The sequence below is a fragment of the Schistocerca piceifrons genome, chromosome X (assembly GCF_021461385.2).
Source record: "Schistocerca piceifrons isolate TAMUIC-IGC-003096 chromosome X, iqSchPice1.1, whole genome shotgun sequence".
In the NCBI taxonomy this organism is placed as follows: Eukaryota; Metazoa; Arthropoda; class Insecta; order Orthoptera; family Acrididae; genus Schistocerca; species Schistocerca piceifrons.
In genome coordinates, this window is record NC_060149.1 from 70,165,018 (window position 1) to 70,189,475 (window position 24,458).

General features: G+C 43.8%; 1 protein-coding gene across 1 annotated transcript in view; it reads left to right on the top strand.

Annotated features, from left to right (window-relative positions):
- Positions 1-24,458, top strand: part of LOC124721099 — a 336,010-nt gene that overhangs the window by 273,981 nt on the left and 37,571 nt on the right. The window contains exons 6-7 of the mRNA XM_047245919.1: positions 14,220-14,400; positions 22,091-22,270. Of these exons, the coding sequence (XP_047101875.1) occupies positions 14,220-14,400; positions 22,091-22,270 (361 nt within the window). The remainder of the gene's footprint in view (positions 1-14,219; positions 14,401-22,090; positions 22,271-24,458) is intronic.

A 24,458-nucleotide genomic window follows, 5' to 3' on the forward strand; every position in this document is an offset into this window, starting at 1 on the left:
CGTGACAGTGGCTAGATTGGACTGTGTAAAAAAAATCGGAATGTGTGAATTTGGGACTTTGTATGGGCCCTGATGACCCTGCTGTTGAGCGCCTCACTAACCAAATATCATCATCATCATCTCTTTCTCCCTCTCTCTCAGTAGCTTCGTCGTTTGATAAAGATGGGGTGAATCCTCTGGCGGCTCAGGTGATGTGGAGAGGAAATCGAGCCAGTACTTTGAGGGTGTTTGGAAAGTAAAGCACCCTTATGAGGAAAATATAGCAGTTACGTAAGTTGTGAAAGTGGCATCGATTATGCGATGTATGGAATTCAAAACTGAGCTACATGTTCCTGAATACATGTTGAGGGATTTACAAACATATCGTTCAGTTTCTTACTGCAGTTCGGGAAAAGTGTCAGGGAGAGTTTTGTAAGTAGCGTTTCTGAGGTATCATGCAGGAATAAGTCAGGTGAGGATGAATAACGAAACAGTACTCTTCGAAATCACTTGTCCATGGAAACAATGGTCCTGGAAAGTCGTGGTGTTTGTTGTACGGAAGTAGGATTGTCCCGCTGAAACTATCACATCATCAGACAAGTCCTCCCCTTCATAGAGCCCTTCAACGTACTCTTTCCACCCACCTGCTATCTCCTCTGAATTTAACAGTCGAATTTTCATGGTTCTCTTAATGGTACAGCCATTGCTTTTAATTTCACCGAACGCTGATCTGACTTTACTGTATACTCAGTCAGTCCTTCCGACAATCCTTTTTTTTCTACACCTTCACATGTTTCATGCACCCATTTCGCCTTAGGTTTCCTGAAATTCCTATTTATTTAATTCCTATGCGACTTCTATTTCTGTACGCCTGAATTCTCTTGAACATTTTTGTACTTTCTTCTTTCGTCGATCAACTGAAATAATCCTTCTGCAATCCATTCTTTCTTCACTGTTGCCTTCCTGGCACCTACGTTTTTCTTTTCCAACTTTTGTGAGTGCCCTTTTTAGAGATGTCTATTCCTCTTCAACTGAACCACCTACTGAGGTATTCATTATCGCAGTATCTATAGCATTAGAGAATTTCAAGCTTATATCTTCATTCCTTAGTTCATCCGTATCCCATTTCTTTGCACATATATTCGTCCTAACTAGTCTCTTAAATTTCAGCCTACTCTTCATCATTACTAAATTGTGATCGAGTCTATCCAGTATCTGATTTCGCAATCTCTGCATCGCCGTTTTTACCATTATACGAGACTAGGCGGCCGCGGAGGACGGTACAATTTAGGGGAGACAAAGGGCGGAAAAAATTAATTTCAAATCGAACAGCGAAAAATTTTAGCGAATGACTGGAAAAAAATAAAAAAGAGGAAAAATTATAACAACAAATTGCTTTCAAAAGCATACGGAACGGTTACTTAATAAGTCTTTACTTACTTTTACGAAAGTAGACAGATTGCCTCTACCTACCTCAAAACTAAAGCAGCCCTACTGAGTACGAAACGTAAACAAACATGACCTTGTTTCGTATCTGTCGAGCGCAGATGCCCGGCAAGTGCGCTGACGACTTGGTACCAAATCTCCCTCAGTACTTCTTTTTGTTTTTGTCTCTGCAGATCATCTTTAGATAAACACAACATCCATGCCCCACCGGATTCGAACCCGAACCCATCTCGGGCTTATGATCAGAAGCCAATCCCTTAGATCATTGCACCATCGGGGTGGCTAATAAAAGGCGTAGTGCTCTCAATAGAAAATGCAAACAAGGTGTCATTTATTTATTTAATAGCAAGAAAGTAGGTGCGGAAAAATATTAAATTTATTCCCCATGTTAAAAGTTGACCATTAAAATACAAATGAAACAACACCATGATTATCCAGATGATCTAGTTTGATACTTCGGCATGTCTGGTATCAGTATTGCATAATTTCTGAATTGAAAGAAAATTTCATTCACCCTAGAAAATAGTTTCACACCTTTATTAGTCAATTTTCTTGCAATTGAAAAAAATAAATAATTGGTGCTAAATTTGGTTGCAATGGTATAGGTCCGTACTCATTTGATTTTCAGTTTAAAATGTTCAGCTCTTTCTTCCTATTTCAATTATTTTGAGAAATTTCAAAAATTGGGGTCAAAAACAAAGAAACTGAGGTTATTTGTTGTCCTCAATGAGTTGTAATGGAACTGAGGACAAAACATGAAAATTGAGGACTGTCCCCAGAAAATGAAGACGTCTGCTCTCCTTAGTTTAACGGTTGAAAGCATAATAGGAGATTTGTGTTGTTGTGACGTAGGATGTTGCTGGTGGTGGAGGGGAGGGGGTATATTGGGAACACGAATGGTAGTAAAAAAGAAGGAGTGTCATTTTTCAATTCTTACCTACGGCGGTGAAACACATATCTATGGCCCTGAATCCCTGTCTAACCATAATGTAATGTAACTGAAATCATCCCATTTCTCCCGGCCTCCTTATCTTTTGACTACTGAACAGGGTATTCGTTATTAAGAGCTTAAATTTATTGCAGAACTCAATTAGTCTTTCTCCTCTCTCGTTCCTGCTATCAAGCCCATATTCTCAGTTTAATGATTTAGATATCTGAATGTGATATTTGAAGCTATGTCCTTGCAAGTCTGTAATATTTGCCAGTAACGTTCTCAAATTTGGAAACATGAACGTTAAAAGTAAGGTTCGAGACAGTAAAAATGCAGAAAAATTAACATAAACTGCTTATCAGAGAACAGCGATATGAAATGGTATGACACGTAAAATCAGTGTTAACGAAGGTGAATGAAATTTATATTTGTTGGAAGAAGTTCTGGGGAAGTGCGTTACATCTGTAAAGAAACTCATACACAAGACGTTAGAGCGACCATTTCTACCGTTTCAGTGTTTGGTGTTCTTACGAAGTAGGCATGCCACCAGACATCAATCGAGTTCAGAGACGTGATGCTAGGAACGTAGTACGTTGGTATAGCCGATACGAAAGTGTAACAGAAATTCTCGAGGAAATTAAACAGGAATATTTGGAAGACAGATGAAATAGTTCCTCGAGAAACAGTACTTCACACAAATATCTGGGTGTAAGAATTGTTCGGATATGAAATGATACGAGCACTTAGGCTCTGTGGTAGGTAAATCCGGTGGCAGACTTTGGTTCATTACTAGAATACTAAGATAATTCAATCACTGTACAAAGAAAATTACGAACAAAACACTCGTACAGACTATTCTATAAAATTGTGCAATTGTGTGGGACCTCTTCTTGTAGGACTAACTGGTTGTTGGACGTATACAAAGAATGGCAGCGTGAATGGGGTTGGGTTGGGTTGTTTGGGGGAAGAGACCAAACAGTAGCCGGCCGAAGTGGCCGTGCGGTTCTAGGAGCTGCAGTCTGGAACCGCGAGACTGCTACGGTCGCAGGTTCGAATCCTGCCTCGGGCGTGGATGTGTGTGATGTCCTTAGGTTAGTTAGGTTTAACTAGTTCTAGGGGACTAATGATCTCAGAAGTTGAGTCCCATAGTGCTCAGAGCCATTTGAACAATTTTTTTGAACCAAACAGTGAAGTCATCGGTCTCATCAGATTAGGGAAGGACGGGGAAGGAAGTCTGCCGTGCCCTTTCAAAGGAATCATCCCGGCATTTACATCTACATCTACATCTACATCCATACTCCGCAAGCCACCTGACGGTGTGTGGCGGAGGGTACCTTGAGTACCTCTATCGGTTCTCCCTTCTATTCCACTCTCGTATTGTTCGTGGAAAGAAGGATTGTCGGTATGCCTCCGTGTGGGCTCTAATCTCTCTGATTTTATCCTCATGGTCTCTTCGCGAGATATACGTAGGAGGGAGCAATATACTGCTTGACTCCTCGGTGAAGGTATGTTCTCGAAACTTTAACAAAAGCCCGTACCGAGCTACTGAGCATCTCTCCTGCAGAGTCTTCCACTGGAGTTTATCTATCACCTCCATAACACTTTCGCGATTACTAAATGATCCTGTAACGAAGCGCGCTGCTCTTCGTTGGATCTTCTCTATCTCTTCTATCAACCCTATCTGGTACGGATCCCACACTGGTGAGCAGTATTCAAGCAGTGGGAGAACAAGCGTACTGTAACCTACTTCCTTTGTTTTCGGATTGCATTTCCTTGGGATTCTTCCAATGAATCTCAGTCTGGCAGCTGCTTTACCGACGATCAACTTTATATGATCATTCCATTTTAAATCACTCCTAATGCGTACTCCCAGATAATTTATGGAATTAACTGCTTCCAGTTGCTGACCTGCTATATTCTAGCTAAATGATAAGGGATCTTTCTTTCTATGTATTCGCAGCACATTTGAGGGCGTAGAGTGGCATATAGGCAGTCTTTTTATCCTCGTGAAATACGAGAATGGAACAGGAAAGGAAACCGAAAATATTGGTTCGAGATTGCTACCACTGTGCACTGGCTGGCGGAGTATTTATTGGTGTACATTAAGTACTTACTGTACAGTACAAGACTAAGGCGAGAAAATAAAAAAGGGCGTGTTAAAGCGCTCCTCGCTGACCTACTTGTGGCGGAGCGCTGAGGGGGAGGGATGGAAAAAAGGGCGGCGCGCCTGGCCCCGCCCTGCCTCCTTCGTTTCGATCGGCGCGATTATTTTTTTGCGTGCCATTTTTTGCGCCGGGCGGACCCTCTCGCCTGTGGGCGGTCGCAGAAAAAGGCTCCCCTCCCTCCCCAAAATGGCGAGCGAGCCAACGACGGCACTGCCCTCGAGGGTTCGCCACCGCGAATTTCTTTTGCTCTGAGGTGCAACCGTCCTGTGACATTTCGCAAAACCGAGCGTGCCACAGTAGTAAGACACTCCACTCGTATTCGGGACGACGGCAGTTCAAACCCTGTCCGGCAGTCCATACTTACAGTTTCGGTGCCTTCGCTAAATCGCTTTAGGCGAATGCCGCAATAGTTCCATTGAAAGGAAACGGTCGATTTCGTTCCCTAATCCGAACTTCAGCTCCGTATATAATAACGTCGTCGTCGGCAGCACGTGCAGCCCTAATCTTCCTTACGGGCCGAAGTTCCTCGCGGGGAAAAAAAAAAAAAAAAAAAAAAAAAAAAAAAAAAAAAAAAAAAAAAACGTGGTTCAAATGGCTCTAAGCACTATGGGACTTATCATCTGTGGTCATCAGTCCCCTAGAGCTTAGAACTACTTAAACCTAACTAACCTAAGGACATCACACATATCCATGCCCGAGGCAGGATTCGGAGCTGCGACCGTAGCGGTCACGCGGTTCCAGACTGAAGCGCCTAGAACCGCACGGCTACACCGGCCGGCTCTCGCGACAACATAACGTGTATAAACATTCTTCGTTTTCTTATCACTTCTGGGCAAGACCTCAACCTTTCTACTATCATTTCCACGGGGAAATTGAGAAATCAGCTGTTTTTGGGCACAGCCTTTCACATAAACACAGAATAATATTAGATGAAACTAAAATCTTGAACCACATTTTTGTTAACTGGTTTTCTATTAACAAAGGGGGAAAATAAATCAGAATGCGCTAGAGGAACTTCAACCCGAGCAGTGGCTATAATCTTAGTGGTACACGGATGCGAGCTCTCAATTCTGAGGAGATGCAGAGAAATGGGTCGAACTGTTAATTTTCCTACTGGGAAGTGGCGACACCAGCGCAGAAGCTGACACGTTTTATGACCGGGACCAGCGAGATATACGGGCCCTGCAACGAACTTGTGACGTCACGGTAGTCGGCTTGTCCGCGACACTTCGCCAACGCTCGGCTTCGTGCAGGTCCCAGAAATCAGAATTTAATTGTAAAGGTACCTTCTAAGCGTCTTAATTTTGACGTGCGCTATCGAGAGCATTCAAACACGCAGTCAAGAATTGTTAACCTCGTCTGGCAGAAGTAAAGCTGTGACGACGGGGCATGAGTCGTGCTTCGGGAGCTCAGTTGGTTGAGCACTTGCCCGCGAAAGGCAAAGGTCCCGAGTTCGAGTCTCGGTCCGGCACACAGTTTTAATCTGCCAGGAAGTTTCGTACCAGGGCACACTCCGCTGCAGAGTGAAAATCTCATTCTGGAATCGTCTGAAATAGTTACTCGCTCTCTGCCGGAGACAGTTTCTGGCACTCGTAACACGTGCAGTGTCACGTGGTGTGACGTACGCAGTGCTGCCTGTCTGCTTGAAGTTTTACCCAGGACTGACGTGGCAGGAAAACCGTGAGGGTTTTATTCATTTACGTCCTTTTTTACATTTCGCAAAACACAATCCCTCGCCCTTGTAATATGTTAGTATTGTTTACATTTTCTATATTCTCTTAGACTGTTCACACTGCATGCTGGAATTTTCTCGAAACGCCTTTCAGACGTCGTCAATTGTTTCTCATTCCTCTCAGAAACTACTCTTCTCTTAGACCCGCTGCTCCGCTATGCTTGACTAGTTGAACTTTATTTGTCTTTAATTAGTTTCTTATTCCACAGAAACAAAGTATCACTGCCATCCAATTAGAGAACGTGTTACGACGTTAAATGATTAATAACTTGACTAAAGTTGATCGGTCCATAGGGCTCATCCTGAGGCAAAATGTACTCGTTAATTACGTAGTTGAAGTGAGTGTTGGAGGTAAAAATTGTAGAAGGAGGTAAGGCCTAACTACAGTAACCAGGCTGAAACGGATGTCGGCTTTACTTGTTATGTAGAGATGATGCGACTTTCACAGGACAGACTAGCTGCATCAAACCACTCTCTGGACTGAAGAGCACAACGACACAATTAGACAAACTGAATAAATAATAGAAAATTTACTGTATTTAAGATGTTAATTTCAATAATGGCAAAGGGGCAAGTACATGCGTTGCATAAAAAGTAGTGGCAATACTGCCATAATTCATTCCAGACTTACTTGATGCACTTTCACCGCATTACATGCCCTCAATGTAACTGTCCCGCGTCTCGATCTCCTTCCCCCACATAGGTGGAAGGCGTCATACACTGTCGGCGCGTCGACCTCTGTCGATGTCTCACAGCGACGGCCCTATGGCATGGATGATATCTTCCCTTGTGTTGTAGCGCATGCCACGAAGATTTCGCAAACAGGTCGTAATCGCACGGACTCACATGGGCTGAATACGGCAAAGTTCCACTATCTCGCACTGCCACGTACGCAATAGCTCCTGCACGGGGTTCACCGTGTGGCATCGTGCACTGTCATGGAGGATGATGGTATGCAGTCCCAGGAGGTGCCGTCGCTTTCTTCTCAGTACGGGAGAGCCGCAGTATTAGCTGCAGTGACCGTCTGCCCCTCAGTACAACGTGAGGCAGGATTAACCCAAGGATATCGTAAGCCACGATAACCATCACTTTGGTGCCAACTGGTTCATGGCGCACGTTCTGTGGACGAGGAAAACCAAGGCGTTTCCATTTATTGGACTGCCGCTTTAATCGTGGTTTGTTCGACCGAGCCCAGTTTCATCCAAGAAGCTCCTCTCCCTCCCTGTGGTAGCGATTGCGCTATTCCTCCGCAAGTGCAAAACGATGCCACTTTTGCACCTCAGTCATAGCATGTGGTACCCGACACGCTGCAGTTTTGCAGAACTCAAGAATATCGCTCAAAATGTGGAGCACCTTTTGTGGCACACGGCTAGCTCAAGCGCAGTCCACCGGCGATCCACATTCCGTAGGAAGGCTAGGAGCTCAGTTGTCATGTTGTCCGTGGGGGGTCGTCCCGAATGCTGCCGATCTTGACTGATATAATCCAGAAACAGTTTCACACATCTATCCATCGCACGTTGTGGCAACGCCGCATCCCTCACGCGGTCCCTAAAAATATTGTGCCACTTCAGTCTTGATGCAAGTGTTTCCTAAACATACTGTTGGGGTGCTTGAACTGCCTCCTGCACTTTCAGACAGTGCACACTGCAACTGACTCAAACACAGCTGTCGCCGCTCACTGCACTGCTTCAGCCGATGCTGCTATCCGCTACAAACAGCGCACATGCGATCTGATGCACATCCTTCATGTTAAGGCACTGTTGCCACTACTCTTTATCCAGCTCTCGTACAGCCATAACCTACTGGTAGTATACAGGGTGAGTCACCTAACATTACCGCTGGATATATTTCGTAAACCACATCAAATACTGACGAACCGATTCCACAGACCGAACGTGAGGAGAGGGGCTAGTGTAATTGTTTAATACACCATAAAAAATGCACGGAAGTATGTTTTTTAACACAAACCTACTTTTTTTGAAATGGAACCACGTTAGTTTTGCTAGCACATCTGAACATTAAACAAATACGTAATCAGTGCCGTTTGTTGCAATGTAAAATGTTAATTACATCCGGAGATATTGTAACCTAATGTTGACGCTTGACTACCACTCCTCCGCTGTTCGATCGTGTGTATCGGAGAGCACCGAATTACGTAGGGATCCAAAGGGAACGGTGATGGACCTTAGGTACAGAAGAGACTGGAACAGCATATTAAGTCCACATGCTAACACCTTTTTAGTGGTCTTTTTCACTGACGCACATGTACATTACCATGAGGGGTGAGGCACACGTACACACGTGTTTTCCGTTTTCAATTACGGAGTGGAATAGAGTGTGTCCCGACGTGTCAGGCCAATAGATGTTCAATGTGGTGGCCATCATTTGCTGCACACAATTGCAATCTCTGGCGTAATGAATGTTGTACACGCCTCAGTGCATCTGGTGTAATGTCGCCGCAGGCTGCCACAATACGTTGTTTCATATCCTCTGGGGTTGTAGGCACATCATGGTACACATTTTCCTTTAACGTACCCCACAGAAAGAAGTCCAGAGGTGTAAGATCAGGAGAACGGGCTGTCCCTGCAGAAGCTGCTCGCCGACCGTGGACCGTGTTTGTTACAACACGCAACTGGACGTCGGAGGTTTCAAGCGTCAACTTTAGGTTACGATGTAACTACGTAGGCTTTCCCGGCGTAATAAGTCTTGAAAGTCTTTTCGGGTTTGCTGCCGGATCCTAAAATCAACTTGACTCGATATTTCGGCGATCCAACTGTTCGCCATCTTCAGGGAATGCTGCTTCTGCTGATGAGTCCCGCTGAGAACTGACGCAAGATTGCAATTCGACGTCCTATATAGGCCACCGTTCAGTACACGGCGCATGCGCCGCCCATCACGGTTTCTGACTTCCAAAACAGGGAGGTGGCGCCGCCCTTAGTGAGACACTGCTGGCAACGATATATCGCAATCAAGGCCGCACCGAAGAACGTTCTGTTTTAATGCGAGATAATACAGGATTCCACGTTTTACTAAGAGGAAACCCATTGTCCCTGTTGATTAAATAGGTTACGATATCTCCGGATGTAATTAACATTTTACAATGCAACAAACGGCACTGATTACGTATTTGTTTATATGCTCAGATGTGCTAACAAAACTAACGTCGTTCCATTTAAAAAAACGTAGGTTTATGTTAAAAAACATACTTCCGTGCATTTTTGTCTGGTTTGTATTAAACAATTACACTAGCCCCCCTCCTGACGTTCGGTCTGTGGAATCGGTTCGTCAGTATTTGATGTGGTTTACGAAATATATCCAGCGGTAACGTTAGGTGACTCACCCTGTATATCCCCACATTCGCTTGGAATGATTTGGGAAAACACATCTTATCCGAGAAATTTGTTACTACTTCAGATGTCCTCACAAGGGACGGATGCTGGTGAGGACATTTGCCTCCATTGAGATTGTGTCAGAAACATGGCTCCTGCTATTTTCATATTTGGTATCTGTTACACTCGGCACTTGCAGCCTCATCATCACTTCAGAAAATCTTATAATTTTTCTAGTCTTTTCAACGTTTCGCAACTTACTTTTCCAATCTCTACAGTATCGTGTCGCGAAAAGTGGTGATATGTACATTACCTCGTGATTTTAAACAATTTCGACACCCATGGTTACTGGCTTTGCCTACTGCATGCAGCGACTAACAGTGGTTCCAGACAATATATTTCCAAGTGACCAGCGTGGCTGACAATTTCATCCTCGTGTGCACTGTTTCGACGACAAAGTGTTGCGAACAAAGACTTCAGATGTGCTCCCTGTGTGGACGGCAGCCTGGCGTTGACGACAAAGTAGACGTAATTTTTTGCAGAAATGAACCTCGAAAACCAGGAAAGCATCTTTTATCCATCTGGCAGATAAAGTCCCTAAAAAATAACTGCTCTATTACGTTACGAAGAATCGCAGTCGAAGTGTTATTTTATAAATTCTTCCCCAGTACTTTCGCGAATGACTTGGACGATACGTCGCAATGTATCTACGTTAACCGCTCTGATGGAGAACGTCAAACGGACATCAAAACGCAAACTGAATCCAAATATAAATTTAAAATGCAGACGATGCACTCATAAAATGTGACAGTATGATCCCTGCTACAAATACTGTGGCAGCAAAGACATGAATCTGTACAGTTACGTTCCCCAGAAGCATTAAGATCGCTATCCATGTCTTGTTTCATGTCACAAAAAGAATACAGGCTTGAATTTCTTACGTGCTTTAGTGGGAGGGCGGGGAGTTACAAGCAGAATGGCTCTGAGCACTATGGGACTTAACAGCTATGGTCATCAGTCCCCTGTAACTTAGAACTACTTAAACCTAACTAACCTAAGGACAGCACACAACACCCAGCCATCACGAGGCAGAGAAAATCCCTGACCCCGCCGGGAATCGAACCCGGGAACCCGGGCGTAGTTACAAGCAGAGCTCACTTGAAAAGGGGCGGCAAGAAGAATCCCGACAATGATGTAATAAGTGGAGTTGTCATTAACCGCGAATTTGGTTTGAATATCACAGTGGTTCATTAGGCATGGTCTAGTTAGACCCTGGTCCAGGTAGGCCCTTGCCTTCGAACCTACTTACTAGCAAGTTGTAGGGGGCTTAACAGTCTAATGTGCGCTCCGAACCACGATTCATCTCGGAATTTTTCACATACACAAGTCATTACCAGAGATGAAGTAAGTGATAAGTGACAAAAAAAAACTTACGGGAGTGATTGCGGATCGAACCCCGGACCTTCTGTTCATAGGCTTGAGACTTACCCACTGAGCTCCTGAACCCCAAGCAGATAAAAGAGTGAAGTAACCTGGAATGACACAACGAGGGTTTGAATTCCTCTCCCTCAGAATGTCTCTGCCATTACACCATCTCTCTGAAAGAGCCTTATAGCTGTGCAGTTAGCGCGATGCCAACTGTTGCTGATTTTGTTTTGTTTCCTGTACACAATCCGCCACTTTGCGTTTTTTCTACTATGATCCAGTCGAGGTTTAATACCGCGTTCTTAGACGGCATCCTTTTCCGTGAACGGTCATGAAACGGCAAACTTATGAAAGCAACTTAGTCTCGCAGATAGCCGCTAGAGCGCTGTAACACTGGAAATTTCCTCTTTTTCGTTTTACACGGGTTCGTGGATTGTCCTTCGCCGACCTGGATAACACTGTGCTCCGCTCAAATTAAATTCCCCCTTAAAAAGCATTTGCACTTAAGGCTATCTGCTGTACGACATTTTAATTTATAATTCCCTTTACAAGCCGGAGTCTTCCTGAGAGATTTTCTTCTTCGTTCATTTTTTGCTGCCATCCCCCCTGTGCGTCTCCGAACGTCCCGTAGTCGTATCTCTTGCCACTTATTCTCTTAAGATTCAATATCTCCTATTGCAGGAAACCTTCAGCGGATCTCTCGCCCTGCTACAACCTAATTCGTGTGGAACAATGAGATGCATTTAGAAAGAAGCAGGAGCAGACTGTGGAATAAAACCCGGGCTGGGGTTGACTGCAATAACGGCGGGATAGACTCAGCGTCACTTACCACGTCACATTGTAAAACGAAACAGAAAATCTATTTGTGAGCTCAAGGATCATGTCGTTAACTTTTCTGTCTCCCCTTCTTGGTCTGTATCCACAGCTTTCTTTACGGCTCATCAGCCCAGTTACAGTACTGTTTCCCTTGTGCCCCTTTTCTATATGTTTTCTGTTTCATTTGCTAAAAATATTGTTATTTTCTAATTGAATCGCTGTTTGTGTGGTAAACTTGGTTCAAAACTTCATCTACTTCTAGCGCCTTCGTTTCTGCTTCCTTCATGGAAATTTTGTCGTCGATTTTCGTTCTTGTCCGACATAAATGGAACACGAATTGTTTTTTATAATTTCTTTTGTTTCTCCCTAAGCGAAAATTTCACTCGTTGACAATCTGGTTACGTCATACCCCCTTCAGAGACCAAACATTTCATTTTCAGTCTCCGTCATGTCCCTACGAAGCTTTCCACACGAGCTAATTCAGTGTTGACGTTTGTTCGTGGCAGGCAATGACGACCTAAGTATATTTCGTGTTTTCTAATTACAACCCTCCCCCACAAATACATATACAAAAAATTTTTCATTCAAGAACTGTGCTAAATGATAGGGAAACCTAATTCTCAAAGACTGAAGAAAATTATAATTTTTCTTCTGCTCAGATGTTCAAATGTGTGTGAATTCCTAAGGGACCAAACTGCTGAGGTCATCGGTCCCTTTCTTCTGTCATACGGTGATTATTTTAAATTCACTTTGTGAAATTTCAGTTACTATTTCTTGCTGTGTTATGCAGCTGGCATCATCAATGAGCGAAGACAATAATGTTATGGTCATCGGCTGAGATCAATGTGTTAATTGGTTTGTTTCATCAAATTTGAGCGCCCTTCGGAGGTGTGTGGCAAGTGGTACTCCAGTTAGTAACACTTCTGCCTTGCGGATGAATTAAGAAAGCAATACTTCTTCTTTGTTCATTTACCTTAGAAAATGAATTAAGAATAACTTCCAAACAAATCTTCCTCGCCTTTTTTTCCCTTCAAAGGGTAACCTTTAAAGCGAATTAAAAATGCACGAGATTGAAAGCGACAAGCGAGAAGCGCTCACTCTTAAACTTGTTGAATTATGTGTAAGGCGCGTCCCAGTTACCTGTTAGCCGGACGGAAGTCTTCCGATGGAGACAACCTGCACTTCAAAAAATCCCGAGAGTTGCCTCAGTTGCGACCTGCCTCCTTTTTCCGAATCTTTCCTTCTTTAGGGGTAAACTGTCTTCGCTTCTTTAACGGTGTCTTGAGCCGAAACAAAGTGCGGATGAATATAGTCACTGGTGTGACCAAATAAATTGGGTCTTCTGAAATGACTTTCGTGCTGTGTACATTTGGGCTTCAGTAGTTCAGTGACTGTCGTTTGCTGCTTCCCAAAGCAGGAAGCTGCTCACGTGATGCGATGTTTTCATCATTATCGCCAGCAGTTATGCCTGTGGCCATTGTTTATGTGTAACGTAAAACCATTGTCCGCTTACAAGACAATATTTACCGTAAGCCAGACTACCATAAGAACGCAAATCAGTCTTCATGTAAAGACTACGTCCGTTTCCTGCTTGCACTTCTTAATTTACATTATGCATTTAGGTTTCAGATGCAAAGGCAGACTGAGCGACAAACCTCATATGTGAATGTGTGTGTAAATAATTAACTTGCTTGGTGTGTGCTTAATTACTTAGCGTCCGAGAATGTTCTAAAAAAGTGCGTTCTCGTATATGATGCCATAACTAATAAACTACAGTTAAGTACAAAAGATGATATGGGCGAGGCAGTTCTACCATGTTAGTGATTCGATTACTATTTCAATAACATCCTTTCCACCTTGTTATGTGGCGTAGTTTTTAAATTTTTTACGTTGCATGTTCAGCTGGTTTTTATAAATGAAAGTTTAACTGTCAAGTACTATTTCTTAAAAATCGCTATGAAGTCTACAAACTAAACATAGCTCATTCTAATGATAATTGATATTTAGAAATTTATTTTTGTGGAATAATGTTACTCGAAATGTTCAATTAATGTTTTCAGAATTATGTAAAGGATTCAGTAGAGTTTTAGACTTTCACATACTTGCAAAATTAGTGTGCTATCGATATTCAGTTTTTTAAAAAAATATTTTTTATATTGGTAGTAAATGATATAAACTGTATGACACTCCGGCTCTCGGAACGCAGTGCGTGCTTCCTGACTCAACGTAAAACTGCTTATCACACATTTTTTTATCGTGTGCAAGAAATATAACCCGTCTATCGGGAGGCAGCAAACTATTAGACGCGGCTGCAGAGAGGGACGAAAGCACGCACTGTTTCCGAGGCCGCGAACTAGATGTAGCGTGAAGTTGGTTTATAAACGTGGCTGGGCCAGACTTTATGTTCTCCACAGGAACTTCAGCTTCGTGTGCCTGTGTTGCAGCAACACGCGGCCCTCATCGGCGGGCCTAACGCCACCTCATGCCCAATCTGCCACAAGCTGTTCCTCGGCGGAGAAGCTCTCATGGAGCACATGAAGCACACGCACAAAGACCCCAACGCGTCCGGAGTGGCAAGTAAGTTCCCAGCGCATGTTCTGTCACCACTCAGCTCCTTTCAGCTTGGTCCGTCCAGCGCGGCTGCCGGTCTACATAATCGTTAGCCTTTTTCCTTTCAGCGGAACGCATCCACTTAGCAGCCGGCCGGCGAGAAGCCTCACCTGCTCACACAGTTCAGTAGCTTTACATGTGCGAGTGTGATTCACTCTATTTCCATCCGCAGGGATGCTCGAAAACGATTGTGTGCATCGGTGTCGTTATGAGGCGTCTCGGAGATCCTGTGATGAACGGTGGTACACTCATGATGTTCTTGTATGTAGCTTTTCACTATAGATAACATTCTGCAACAGGTAATTCGAGGTTTTGAGGCACAAGTAGTAGAATTCGTCAGGCGTGTGTAGAAGAATCCTCTCACAAACTACAAGCGCGTAGCGACTGGACTGGGTCGAGGTGAAGTTTAGACAGCGAGGGCGGTAAAGAGGACGGAGGGGGGGGGGGGGGGGCCGTCCTACCCCATCTTGTGAACGACTAATTGCGATGTGTAATTCCAGATTGTTATGGCTGATGTCAGTACTCCTGCAACTGCCAAGATCGACTGCTTATCACAGAAACATTACAATTGTCTACATCCAAATCATTGATTTCATCAATTCTCGACAACCAAAGACATCATTCGAACCGAACATCGTCCTACCAAAGAACCATCTCTTCTGAAAGCCACCCTGCCTACAAATGGCCGTTCACGTAGCTTGTTCTATTTTACCCAGAAGTGGACAAGCTAAGTTCTCCTGTAAGCTGGTATACTTCCTTCCAGCTGCCTCCACAGCTTCGTCTTCAGCTCTCCATATCCTGATCTTATAATTCAAAACCTTAATTTTACCTATTTACAATATCAGGAACTCTTCCCGTACGAAATTTCAAAATCGCCTGCTACTGCGGCTGATTTTCCCAACTGACCTAATTCACACCCTCCCTCTTCCTTGAATCAGTGCTTCCCTTTCATCCTTCTCTTTCCATATTCCTTCATTTTCATCCTAACGAGGAATTCCTACCATTGTACCACCTCATCTCTCATCCTATCAACTGCAAACCCTTTACATAACGTCCACCTATACATTCCACCGGCCTTGTTCGGCTGTGGCGAGACATTATGTACCTCCCCACAACCATACAATCTTCCTTCTCCCAAAACACACTTCCATGAAGTTGGTCCTTCACTTCATGAAATACTTTATCCACTACTATCGCAATTTCCACCAGAGCTGAACGAGAAAAAAAATTTAAAAAAGATAGTATCATCGAGATTTTTAAAAAATAAAATTTTATTCCTCATTTAAATATTTAGGAATCTTGTAAACAATGAATCCCTTTAAAGTAAATCATCACCGTTTCGCTTTCACCAAACATCACAAATATGCATATCGCAAACATATCCCTCGACTAGCCCACTGAATGAATTAACAGTGAAATTGTCGATATAAGTTGTTGTTGTTGTGGTCTTCAGTCCTGAGACTGGTTTGATGCAGCTCTCCATGCTACTCTATCCTGTGCAAGCTTCTTCATCTCCCAGTACCTACTGCAACCTACATCCTTCTGAATCTGCTTAGTGTATTCATCTCTTGGTCTCCCTCTACGATTTTTACCCTCCACGCTGCCCTCCAATACTAAATTGGTGATCCCTTGATGCCTCAGAACATGTCCTACCAACCGATCCCTTCTTCTGGACAAGTTGTGCCACAAACTTCTCTTCTCCCCAATCCTATTCAATACTTCCTCATTAGTCATGTGATCTACCCATCTAATCTTCAGCATTCTTCTGTAGCACCACATTTCTAAACCTTCTATTCTCTCCTTGTCCAAACTATTTATCGTCCATGTTTCACTTCCATACATGGTTACACTCCATACAAATACTTTCAGAAATGACTTCCTGACACTTAAATCTATACTCGATGTTAACAAATTTCTCTTCTTCAGAAACGCTTTCCTTGCCATTGCCAGTCTACATTTTATATCCTCTCTACTTCGACCATCATCAGTTATTTTGCTCCCCAAATAGCAAAACTCCTTTACTACTTTAAGTGTCTCATTTCCTAATCTAATTCCCTCAGCATCACCCGACTTAATTCGACTACATTCCATTATCCATTATTCCATTACATGCTTTTGTTGATGTTCATCTTATATCCTCCTTTCAATACACTGTCCATTCCATTCAACTGTTCTTCCAAGTCCTTTGCTGTCTCTGACCGAATTACAATGTCATCGGCGAACCTCAACATTTTTATTTCTTGTCCATGGATTTTAATACCATGGATTTTAATACCTACTCCGAATGTTTCTTTTGTTTCCTTTCTGCTTGCTCAATATACAGATTGAACAAAATCGGGGAGAGGCTACAACCCTGTCTTACTCCCTTCCCAACCACTGCTTCCCTTTCATGTTCCTCGACTCTTATAACTGCCATCTGGTTTCTGTACAAATTGTAAATAGCCTTTCGCTCCCTGTATTTTACCCCTGCCACCTTTAGAATTTGAAAGAGAGTATTCCAGTCAACATTGTCAAAAGCTTTCTCTAAGTCTACAAATGCTAGAAACGTAGGTTTGCCTTTCCTTAATCTTTCTTCTAAGATAAGTCGTAAGGTCAGTATTGCCTCACTTGTTCCAACATTTCTACGGAATCCAAACTGATGTTCCCCGAGGTCGGCTTCTACCAATTTTTCCATTCGTCTGTAAAGAATTCGCGTTAGTATTTTGCAGCCGTGACTTATTAAACTGATAGTTCGGTAATTTTCACATTTGTCAACACCTGCTTTCTTTGGGATTGGAATTATTATATCTGGTCGATATAAGTATTCAGTACAAAAGAGGTCTGATACCCAGTGCTGGAGACTAGTTCGTCACCCAGTAGAGCCCTCACGGTGTGACTATGCCAGGAGACGGCTACTGCCCTACTTCCTCCTCACGCAAGATCACTAGTGAAAAACACCTGGTACAAAGGTCATGCGAATTATACAACTTAGGAGTAAAAAGGACTGTTGCTGTGAAGAGTGATGTCATATATTCCACGTTGTGTCTTGACCGGTGCGTGAATAGCAAGAATCGTATGAGCACGTGATTCTATGCTTGTTACGCCACAGTGCAGTGCACTGGCAACGGTTGAAAATGGCGGTTCTTATTTTCATGGTGTTTGTACGAGCTGGATTTATCGGACACCAAAATGGTGCAGGCATGTTGCAAAACGACGGCATACATAGGCATCACGAACATTCTGTGTTGCAATTCTTCTCAACACACAGAATGTACTTTCATCGTTCCGAGTACTGCTTGGTACACGTTCCATACATTTGATCACACCCAGCGTTCCCATCACCAACTGGTATAATAGGTCGCACTGTAGATAATCTTTTTGACCGTGCCATCGGGCTCTTTCCGATGTCTCATTTCAGTGTGGAAACGCTGCTCTACCGAACAAGGACCTACGCCTCATTAGACAGGCGACTGTTCAAAAATGGTTCAAATGGCTCTGAGCACTATGGGACTTAACATCTCAGGTCATCAGTCCCCTAGAACTTAGAACTACTTAAACCTAACTAATCTAAGGACATCACAAACATCCATGCCCGAGGCAGGATTCGAACTTGCGATCGTAGCGGTCGCGCGGTTCCAGACTGAAGCGCCTAGAACCGCTCGGCCACCAGCGGCCGGCAGGCGACAATAATCCAATGTTTACGCTGTGTAGCCAACCACAGGAACATCTTAGTTGTCATTTGTCAACCACTGCAGAATTCTCTAGAGGATAAATAACCGCTTTCCGAGTGTATGTTTCTGTTGCCTCAAACAGAGAGAGCGTCACCAGAATATGTGTGGAGTTTCGTAGGTCCGTTTACCAGTTCTCTCAGACCTATCATGAGTCATTTTAGGTTCGATTTTGTGGGGGCTGTGAATGGCGACGGCATTCAGAGAACTTATCTGTACATATTCTGCAACCAGCAAGTGTATCTTTACAAACGGGACTGCAAAACACGTTCGTTGCTGCTACAACTGCTTCGTTACTTGCACTTTGCGTAATAGTTCCGTTTGAATTATGTGCCGATTGACAATCAGAAAAACGTCGCCGTACAGCAGTTTGGTAAACTAGGCCGCTTCTGACACAGAGGGAGTGCATCTTAAGGGCTGTACCCTTCCATCCATTTGTCTTTTCATTGCTGGGAGCTACGTGGTCGGTGTCTAAAACACAATAATCATCAGCAGATTATTTAATATCATAGCGTTATTCCTGTCTTCCTCATTCAGCTCTTTCCTGGATTCTCTCCTTTACTTTCAGTGCAGTCAACGATTCCCTTCCTTTGCCTTCGCCAATATAAACTAGCCTTCCACCTATGACGATCATGTTGTCCGCGGGCCATCAAAACCGTGAAATGAAACTACAATAGAAAACCCGTGACTTTCTTTCAGAGTGGAAGACGAACTGTTCATTGAACCAACTTATTTCCAACTCACTGCTTATTGCAATCACTTAATTTAGTAGACTTAACAAAGGGAAAAATTTCGAAATTTGTGGTAAGGTCTTATGGGACCAAACTGTTGAGGTCATCGGTCCGTAAGCTTACACACTGCCTAATCTAACTTACACTAACTTAGTCCGCAGCTCGTGGTCGTGCGGTGGCGTTCTCACTTCCCACGCTCGAGTTCCCGGGTTCGATTCCCGGCGGGGTCAGGGATTTTCTCTGCCTCGTGAAGACTGGGTGTTGTGTGCTGTCCTTAGGTTAGTTAGGTTTAAGTAGTTCTAAGTTCTAGGGGACTGATGGCCATAGATGTTAAGTCCCATAGTGCTCAGAGCCACTTTTTTTAAAACTAACTTAAGCTAAGGACGACACACACACCCATGCCCGAGGGAGGACTCCAAAATCCGACGGGGTGCTGAGACCGCGCTGCCTTACCAAAGGGAAATATCACTATACTAAAAAATAATCTTGAAGGTACGGAAGTAGGCTAGTTGTAGTAGCCGTTTAAAATAAAACTGCATAATCAGTTGCAATGTTTGCCTTCCATAGTGCACCGGAAGCTCATCAAAACCTCTTCCCTGTTCTGTAAGAATATCTCGATGTTTTCCATATTTTGTATTTCCTAATCTTTGTTTATTGCAGATAGTTCGTGCCGCGGGCTCTCTAGGGACTGTGGCCGCCAGAGTGTGTATGTTTAATGTGTTTTCATCGAACAAATTTCCAGCGGAGATATTCTCCCTGTTATGTTTAATTTTGTGTGTTTCACGTCCAAGTGCCTTCCGAAGTCCCTACGTCGCAGTTGCCGAGTAACAATTCGTTCTTTTTCGACTTTACTTTTGTGTACACAAATGCTCCTAGAAGTGCTGAAGGATAATTAAGAAGGAAACCGTGTTCACTAGCATAACGTAGGCGAGTAAAAAGTGTGTATGTTCCGTAGGAAACATGGCAATTTAAACAACTAGGAATCCCCACACTGTGTTAGTTATGAATGCCCTAACAGTCGTTGCTTACCTTCGTAGAAGAATCTCTTCTGCGTATGCGGTTGCCGGCAGGGTAGGTTGGCCATATTAAAGGGTGTCTCGCATGCGCAGCTGGTGCTGTTATTTGATTGACAAATTCCTCGGGTACGGGCTCCAGCGAGAAGGCCGACGTTAATATGAACATTCCAGAAGCCTATTTCTCGTGGCCGGGCAAGATGTTACCGGAAGGAACCTATTTGTGCTGCAGATTCCACGTTTTAATCGGAGGAGCTCCTTTTCTGTGGCTTCGACTCGCCACTTAGAGCAGCAGCGCCGGCTGCCCGGACTACGCTTGATTACTTGAAAGCCTCTCTGCGGTCCAACTTTGCGCGGCTCCTATAGTAAACTGATTTTTAAAAACAACTTTTATTCATTTTATCGTGAAAGCTATTGACTTTTCTCTTGGAAAGTTGTTCCCAAACATCTGGAATGGACTTTTAAATGAAGCGCGGAACTTATTTCCTGTTTCACCTCGTCTGGAGACCCGACGGATGTTTCACTTGCGGATGTTGCGGTCTTCAGCAAATTACATCGGAATGAGTGAATGGGAAAAAATACGATCTTGCACTGAGGAGGGAAGAACGTGTATGTCCAATATGTAAACCGTCACCGTGAAAACAGGGCACTGTGAAAACAGGGCACAGGGCACGAATGAGTTTCTGTTGACAATAACTTTTCTAAATAAGCGTAGAGGCAATGGTAGACTTTCGTTCGTAAGAACACTGTCTGCCTCCGCATATGGGAGTTTTTATATTACCCATCGTCATTTCAGTCCCTTTTTTTAGTGGCTGTTAGAAAACAAGCACGCTCGCGAAAGTCCCTCACTATCACACTTCTTGTTCAGCATAAATATGCTTAGAACCTTTGACATCTCCCGCCTCACCACAAATTATTTTTCTGTGGAACATTCAGATTAATAACATCGACAAGGCACAGTGATAAATACTGCAAAGACAAAAGTAGCAGTGAGATATAACCTGTCGCAAAATGACACTTACGAGTTACCTGATGAACGCATGCACTATGACAAGATATAAAAAGAGGTGTTTACAGTAAACGTTCAAAAAGGTTCAAATGGCTCCGAGCACTATGGGACTCAACATCTGAGGTCATCAGTCCCCTAGAACTTAGAACTACTTAAACCTAACTAACCTAAGGACATCACACACATCCATGCCCGAGGCAGGATTCGAACCTGCGACCGTAGGAGTCACGCGGTTCCAGACTGAAGTGCCTAGAACCGCACGGCCACCGCGGCCGGCACACTAAACGTTCTCTTCTGTACTCACAGGCGAGCGTGCACTAACACAAGATTATCACTTTAACGACAATTTGTAACATCACCGCAAGGAAGATCGCCCTAGCTAACGTACCGAGTCTTTGAGAGAGAACAATGACTTTAGGCAAAATTGAAATGGAGAAAATCATCGGTCATCCTTTTCACGAATAATCAGCGTCTCCAAGCGAGTGCTCGGTCGCTTATGATTCTCGATACCTTTCCTTCAGGGCACAAACAAACTTCTTTTACCAGTGTGCTGGGTAGTAACATATTTTGAAAACTTTACTGCATTGGAAAGATTTTGAAATCATTAGGCGTTACCAAGCTGGAGCCGAGGGTCAATATGTAGTTCTCACTGTACTCGTTGACAATACTCTTTTAGGCTACGATTACATTTGTCCTAGTTAACATGTAGCTAAACCGGGTGTCTTTTTGGTGGTTTGACCGGTTACTTGAGATATCCTGAATCATTATAGGTGTCCAGATCAGTTCAGCTGTAACTCAGATTCAGAACTGTGTTTGCCTTACTGGAACGCGTACATTTTCGGCTATCTTTATCAAATTACATTGCCGCTGTTCCTCGACTCTGGAAGCTCTCTTTTTCTTTGCTTCTTCATTTTCTTCTTCTGTTCTCTCTTTAGCGACGCAACGATTTCTCCGTGCCTTTCGCTGCAGAACTGAGCTGGAAGAACAAGAAAGTTAGCTTACTGCTGTAACCTCATGGCTTGAGCAAAGAGTGAAAATGTTTAAACTAATGCACGCCTTTCTAGATTGCAGAGTAACCTGTCCTGGGTCTCCGCTTTGTGGTTGAGGGCTGTGTGTGTGTTTTCTTAAGTATGTATGTTGGCGCTCTAACCCGTGCTTCTGCATTGACCTGGTTTATTTTCGCTTATCCCCGTGCCGATCCGTACTTAGCGAAGCGGAGGACAGCGAACCACCCGTGCCCCGTGTGCGGCAAGCACTACGTGAACGAGGGCAGCCTCAGGAAACACCTCGCCTGCCACCCCGAAACGTCGCAGTTCACCACCTCGCTGCGCATGTGGCCCTGCTCCGTCTGCCAGGCCGTCTTCACGCACGAGTCCGGTGAGTACACGCCAGCTCGGCATCTGTTGTTGTACCAGTCAGCCCTCCCAAGTTAGTATGATGTTAGTCCACCTGGTGCATTTTTTTTTTCGTATCTGCATAACTACCCCATTATTCATCCATTTCAAGCTAGTTTCTACATTCAAGCCTGCGTTTCCATCTACAATTTTCACCTCCCTCCCTTCCACACACGTTTCTCACCATTACAAATTTAACTACCAGTTCATCCCGTAGGGTGTACCATATAAATCTATCTCCCTTTCGGGAAAGTTTTACTATAAAGAGCTTCCCTCCCCAGTCAGGTTTAGTACGTCCTGATTTGTAACTCTATCTACCCATATAACCTACTACCACATCTACATGATTACTCTGCAACTCACTGTCAAGTGTTTGCAGAGGGTTCATAGGGCCACAATTTCTCTACCGCTCCACTCTTCAATAGAGCGTGGGAGAAGTGGACGCCTACTAATTCTTCCCATGCGAACTCTGCTTCCTCTTACTTCATCATGATGGACATTTCTCTCTATATAGGTGGGAGTCAACGAAATACGAGGGCATGCTGGAAAGAGACACCTCCGAACTCTCAAAGCGTTTTAAATAAAACGAACATTAGTAACATTCTACAGCTTTGTAAGCGTAGGCTTCGGCGGCCGTGGTCATTGTCAATAAAATTCTTCTGTGCTCTTGACCGTATTTTCAGTATACACCGGCGCGTTTCGTCACAGGGTTATTTGGTAACCGTGATAGCGTTACGGAGATGTTTAATAAACTCAAGTGGCAGACTCTGCTAGAGAGGCGCTCTGAATCGCGGTGTAGCTTGCTCGCCAGGTTTCGAGAGGGTGCGTTTCTGGATGAGGTATCGAATATATTGCTTCGCCCTACTTATACCTCCCGAGGAAATCACGAATGTAAACTTAGAGAGATTTGAGCGCGCACGGAGGCTTTCAGACAGTCGTTCTTCCCGCGAACCATACGCGACTGGAACAGAAAAGGGAGGTAATGACAGTGGCACGTGAAGTGCCCTCCGCCACACACCGTTGGGTGGCTTGCGGAGTATAAATGTAGATGTAGAATGTAGATGTGGATGTGATCAAAAAGTCAGTATAAATTTGAAAACTGTATAAATCACGGAATAATGTAGATAGAGAGGTACAAATTGACACACATGCTTGGAATGACATGGGGTTTTATTAGAACCAAAAAAATACAAAGTTCAAAAAATGTCCGACAGATGGCGCTTCGTCTGATCAGAATAGCAATAATTAGCATAGCAAAGTAAGACAAAGCAAAGATGATGTTCTTTACAGCAAATGCTCAATATGTGCACCATCATTCCTCAGCAATAGCTGTAGTCGAGGAATAATGTTGTGAACAGTACTATAAAGCATGTCTGGAGTTATGGTGAGGCATTGGCGTCGGATGTTGTCTTTCAGCATCCCTAGAGATGTCGGTCGATCACGATACACTTGCGACTTCAGGTAACCCCAAAGCCAATAATCGCACGGACTGAGGTCTGGGGACCTGGGAGGCCAAGCATGACGAAAGTGGCGGCTGAGCACACGATCATCACCAAACGACGCGCGCAAGTGATCTTTCACGCGTCTAGCAATATGAGGTGTTTTTTTTTTTGGTTCTAATAAACCCCATGTCATTCCAAGCATGTGTGTCAATTTTTACCTCTCTATCTACATTATTCCGTGGTTTATTAAGTTTTCAAATTTATACTGACTTTTTGATCACCCGTTACTTTTCCGACGTTACCAACACTATTGCAAGTGGCCTTCCTTGGGGCTTCCTGCTGAGCTGCACAAAGCCGCGAAAAAGGACACTTGCAAAAATGACCGAAACATTGCACAGTTTTATATACTGACAATGCAGTCAACAACCCAGAAGAATTTTATCAACATTCTACATCTCTGGTTCTTCAAGTCTAGATATTTAATTCTCAACATAGTCACCCTGGCGGCAAAAATGTTTCTCACAACAAGAGACCACTTTGTTGATACTGTCACTGTAGAATGCCTGACTTTGTTGAACGAGTCACAACATCACCTCTATTTGCACTGCTTCATCGCTCTGAAGGCGTTCCTTAAGTTATGGAAACAGATGAAAATCGTATGGGGCTAACTTGGGACTATGTGGAGAATGGTCAATGACAGTGACCCCAAGGCATCGGATTGTTGCAGAT